General features: G+C 48.3%; 1 protein-coding gene across 1 annotated transcript in view; it reads right to left on the minus strand.

Moving 5' to 3' along the window:
- Positions 1 to 5,458, minus strand: part of CACNA2D4 (calcium voltage-gated channel auxiliary subunit alpha2delta 4) — a 132,927-nt gene that overhangs the window by 26,003 nt on the left and 101,466 nt on the right. The window contains exon 27 of the mRNA XM_064458482.1: positions 1,125 to 1,186. Coding sequence (XP_064314552.1) covers positions 1,125 to 1,186 — 62 coding nt within the window. The remainder of the gene's footprint in view (positions 1 to 1,124; positions 1,187 to 5,458) is intronic.

A 5,458-nucleotide genomic window follows, 5' to 3' on the forward strand; every position in this document is an offset into this window, starting at 1 on the left:
CATGCAGTGAAGCAGGAGAGAGAGAGAAAACAAAATCTGTTAGTCATTCCTCTGTCAAACAGTGGTCATGTCCTGGGAAACCATATGCAGGTTTTTTTCATACCAGCACCTACCAGGGTGGTGGCATGCAGGCACTTGGCACACAGGCCTCCTTTCAGCTTCTTTAATAAGCCTTCCCAGTTTCACTTAACACCGATGAGGGCTTATTTGTGTAAGAACTGGCTGGGTATGGCTCTCAGGAGATTTTTAAAAATGAAGCTCTCTGCTGATGCTTCAGGATGTGCTCACATGCTCTGCATAAGTCTTTTTAGCTCAGGTTAGGTTTATGTGATCTCCCACATGGGAGGATGCTCCTGCCACTGCAGCCAACTCTGGGCTTTTCTGTTCCCCACGTGTGCTTGCTCCCAGTGAGCAGCCTCCTGCCCTCCTCCTATCTTCTCTGTCATCCCCCTCTGATGACAGTTCCCTCTCCTGACAGTGGAGCCACTTCTGCTGTGTGCTGCTTCAGTCCCATCAGTCTCATCCCTCCAGTATACCTCCCTGAAAGCAAAGCCTGGGGGGAAAGACCCTGGGTGGTAAGTGAAAGGTGTTTCTCTTTTCCTGCCTCTCAGACCGGGGGGATGTTCTAATTATTCCACTTCTCTCAGTCCAGCAAGAGTGCCCAAAATTAGGACAACACTAAAAGCTTATCCCTGGAGCAAATTATTTTTATTTTGGCAAGCTGGTAGCATTTTATTACCATTATCAAGATGATAGGAGAGGGCAGTAGATTTTTTTTCCATGTGCCCAAAATCGTAGATTTCCACAAGGTTTCTGAAAGGCTGAATGAGCACAAAACATATTTCCACAATTAAATGTGTCATATGCAGCAGAGCTAATGCCAGGCCAGGATGCTGACACTGTCAACACATCATTTGCGGAACAGACTCACGGCTCACACAGCATTAGTGCCGTCAAAGGATTACAGAAATGTGTGACTTCAAACTAATCTACTTCCTAAATCTTTTAATATGAATTTCACAAAAGCCCTCACCAAAATGCCATCGTACGCGATGCAGCATAGCATCGACCTAGCTGACAAAGAGCATTGAATTGTCTCTCTGCACGACTGCTGATGCTCCTACCTGTTGCATGGCCATCCAAAACTTGCGTTGGAGCAACTCCAGCTTAATTTGCACACCCACCGCTATGGGAAACAAAAAGGGGGGAGGATGAAAAGAGGAACGTGCGAGAGAGAGAAAGACAAACACAAGTTAGGAAAAGAGGGGTAAATATTTGCCTGAAGTGATGGGATGGAAATTGCAATTGCAACCTGCTTCCAAGCGTGAATGATAAGCACAGGGGGATCAGCGCTGAGTCAGACTGCCAAGTGAAAGTCAGAGGTTTAACAAGGTAGAGGAAAAGGGGACACTGACTGCTGTACCGAGGTACTGACACCTCCCTCCCACTAAACACTATGGAGCTACAGATGAATTAACAACAACAAAATCCCACCAAAAAAAAACCCCAAAAAACCAAAACAAAAAACAACCAGGAGAGTGAGCATGTGAGCTTTCATCTTTGTCTTTTCTAGAATTGCCTGGCCAGAGCGGATATTTCTGATCACCCCAGCCTCATATGCACCACACAGCATCAATCAGAAATAATGTAGGTCAGTGTGAGGAAGGGTTTCATTTGAAAACCCACCTGTCTCAAGGAGAGACCACAGTGATTTAGATTGGTCCTAAGCTACTACGAAAGCAGAAAAATACGAATGGCACTTGATGGAAAAGTGTCGATTAGAAGTAATGCTTTGTTACCTGGTCCCAGCCTAGTGCATGCTCTGCTAAGCAAAAGTGTGTGTGTTTCTTAATGAAGTGCGTCCTAATTTCTTGGCTTAATTTCTCTTCTATTCCCAGCATCATGTTCCTGAAGTAAGGCATAGCTCCACAGGAGAAGAAACGGTGCAGGGTCTCCCCGACAGAATAACCTATCTGTCCCTGGGTAGGTTGCCTACAAGCACACATAATAACCAGCGCAGTCGTGTGCAGCCTGGCACGGTGACGGAGAACAATGGGGCTGTGTGTCAACTAGTTGAATCTAAGAGCTCTGCAGGAATTACAGCCTCAAGCAGGACCTTGAAATAGAATATAAAGTGCAAGTGAGGGAGAAAAAGAAGTACAGAGAGGGAGATTTGAGCCTTTTTTCGCAACCACCAATATCGGGTGGATGAAGTGTTGCTTTTTCTACAGATTTCCTCTGAATTAGCAGGAGCTTCAAAGAGGGAAACAGATCCTTTAAATCTGAATCATGCCGTGTGGGTGCTTTTAAGTTAACAGTATGATCTGATGCTCTAATTCAGATGGGTATGAATTAAAAGTGGAGTATGCAATGGTATATCTTCTTGCAGCACATACAGAGACCCTGGCACCTGGCATCGGCTCTGCCTTTTATACCAGTGTCCTCATCACATTCCCACTGCTGCTACATCTTACAAAATCCCATTCACAGGCCCCTTTCTTATCCAGCTCTCCCTGCTGTAGACTGAATCTGACTGCCTGTACATGGGGGAAAGGAATGATTATGTAGAGCTGCCTTGCCCTAAGCCTAGCAGAGCACAAACCAGACAAGACAAAGAATGCAGACAGAGGAGGAAGGATGGGGCTGAGTCCAGCCTGGGTGAAGATTCATCAGCTTCAGCGGGGCTACTGCAGGCATGGTTTGGCTTGGTGCCCCTGCTGGGAAATCAGCAGTCCATGACAGAAGGCAAACAGTGCTGTTGCTGCTGAGTCCGACGAGGCCCACGCATCCGATTTGGTATGTAGTTTTAAATAAATTCATCGTTATCCTTTAAAATCATCTCAGGAAAGAGTTATTCCCCTTATCACAGCAGATCACATCAACAGGACTGAGCATTACCCAGGACATACAGTTTTTATGAGACTTGAAGAGGAGTCGATACCTACAGAACTAACCTTGCAATGCAGAGACTTATTCAGTGGCTTGTGTTTTTGCAAGCAGGAACACCTAGCCTCAAATTGTTCTTCAAAGGGAGCTTAGCCACTGGTTGTGAATTCTTGCCTCTGCCCTGAAGGCATGAGTAACATGTACTAAACTCAGACAGAGTAGCCTGCAACATGAGGAAGGAGAGTACCTGGGGGCTCGCACTGGTGGCTGGCAGCAGGGACAGAAAGCAGAGTCTCCCAAATTTCTTCTTCCTCTTTCCACATCACTCACAGCCATGTCTAATCCGTCTGTGCCATCTGTCAGCAAGCCTTGTCTTTTGGATGCAATCTTTGCAGCCCTAACATCTCTGTAGGGCTTGCACTTACTCATCTTCTCTGCACCAGCCCTTTCATTCCTTCCCAGTGGTCCAGCACCCATTTCTAGCTATTCCCCATGAAGCTGTGGTGAGCACCACTCTCCTCCTCACATCGTGCCACAGTCTGAAGAGTTAGTTCACTGAAAGCAAAGCTAGGGACTATTCTGCCTTGCAGCTAAATTTGTCTGTCTGGATGGTCCCCATCACAGGGAACCATACTAGAAGAATTGCTCCATACTCCTGCCGGGCAGCACCACTCCTCACCAGTCGGTGTGGATTGGCAGCTCCCAGCAAGAACTGTGAGAAACTTCCATGCATTCAGGTGACCTGAGGAAGACATGGGAGATGAGGAGAAACAGGCCACAACCACCTTCACAGTGCTAGTAACAAATAGTCAGCCAGGTGCCTTCAGGCTGCTGGTGAGGCTGGGGAGAAAGGAGGAAAGCAGTGGTTCAGTCTGAGGTAGGGATGATGCTACAGCTCAGGTGAGAGGGAGAAAACTGGAATTAACCCCTCTCTGCTTGTTCCAAAGTATAACTGATCATTAATGACTCTTTTTACTCTGGTGGCAAAGAGTATGCTGCAGGAGCGGGAAGATCTGAGGTCCGTGAAATGATGAGTGGCCCTGGTGTGCAGCACAGCAACAACCATGGAGACCTCGGAGACACTGCGGCTAATAGTTTTATTCCCACTAACATGCAAGCGGCCTGTGCAACTGTAGCATCCCAGCAGTGAAATAAAACACAAGGACAAGCAATGCTGCACACCTTGCATGGCTGCAGCTGGCTTTCTCCAGAGTCGTGTGCTGCTATTCACCGTGGAGATAAGAGCCTTCCCCTACACCTGTTCTTTCCTCCATTGAGCATGTCTGCCTCATTAGCTCATCCTCTGCTTGTCTCTCATTCTCTCTGCCTTCCCTGGCTTCTCTCTTTGATTTTCCATATGCTGTTCTCATAAGGAGCTTTCCCCAACATTTAATTCTCAGGCCTGCTGCATAACAAGAAGGTGTAACAAAGAGTCACAAGACTGCAACCTGTAGACTGCTTATCAAGATGTACGTTGCCATTCACAACCTGTTTTCATGGCAGCCAGTCCAACGGTTAAATAAAACCCATGATTCCAATGACAGAAGGTGCCAGAGCAGCAGGGCAGCCGTGTCCATATTGTCCATTTGCACTCCTTATTTCTGAAATATTCTCATTTTCCCTCTCGAGCCAGCAGTGGAGCTGCCCCACTCAAAATTTTACTTGAAGTCCACTAAAAATTTGACTTAAAAAATAACTTCCAGACAAGTTTAAAAGAACAAAAAGCCCAAACCAAGGGCAGCCTGCCTATGCTACTGGACCAGACAAGAGGCAGTTCAAGTGAATCAGCACAACAGGAGTTCTTGCAAGCAGGGCTACTGAGGTCCTCAGCAAACTGGAAGAAGGCAGGCGAAGGGTCTGATTTTGGTGGGGTACATGCTGCAAGAGCCCGCAGGAGAGCACATAGGGAAGCCTGACAGAGGCAGTGGGTTGGGTTCAGGTGCTTGCCGCACCCCTGGACCAGCAGGCTGTGTCAGGGAGCGCAGGGGATGCTTCTGCATGGTGTGGGTGTAATGGCACCTGACACTTGTGCTGGACGTACGGGCTGAGCACTCTTTCCCTGCTGCACACCAAATCCAGGGGAGAAAACTATATCTGTGAATGCTCCTTTCTTTCACCCATTTCCCTCGTCCTCACTACCCCTACCAGTACTCAAGTTTTGCCCTAATCCCCAAGGAAGCAGACACCTTGTTGTGCTGCATCCAAGCAGGGAATCATTACAGCAGCCCGTGTACTCAGCCTCTGGGGATGCCCGCTGTGGCTGGGCAGGATGCGGCCAGCCTGATGCAGGCACCTCTAGGTTAAGTCTCTCTGTTGGAAGCACTGCCTCCCCCCAGCACCTCTGGAGCACCAGCAGGAAGGGGGTGCCTTGCTCCCAAGCCCTCTGGTTTCTCCCCTGCTGCATCCTCTTTGCTGCAGCCTTTTGCCTCACCCCTATACAAAACCCAGGGCTCATCCCTTCTCTTTCTCATGCCTTTCTCTCTGGGTTTATTGTCATCAGCCATACCAGGCGGGGAGGGATGGAGGGAGGGGAGGAGGCGTTCGGCTCGGTGCCTCCTCTCATAACCTGTGC

The sequence above is a fragment of the Phalacrocorax carbo genome, chromosome 1 (genome assembly GCF_963921805.1).
Source record: "Phalacrocorax carbo chromosome 1, bPhaCar2.1, whole genome shotgun sequence".
Lineage (NCBI taxonomy): Eukaryota > Metazoa > Chordata > Aves > Suliformes > Phalacrocoracidae > Phalacrocorax > Phalacrocorax carbo.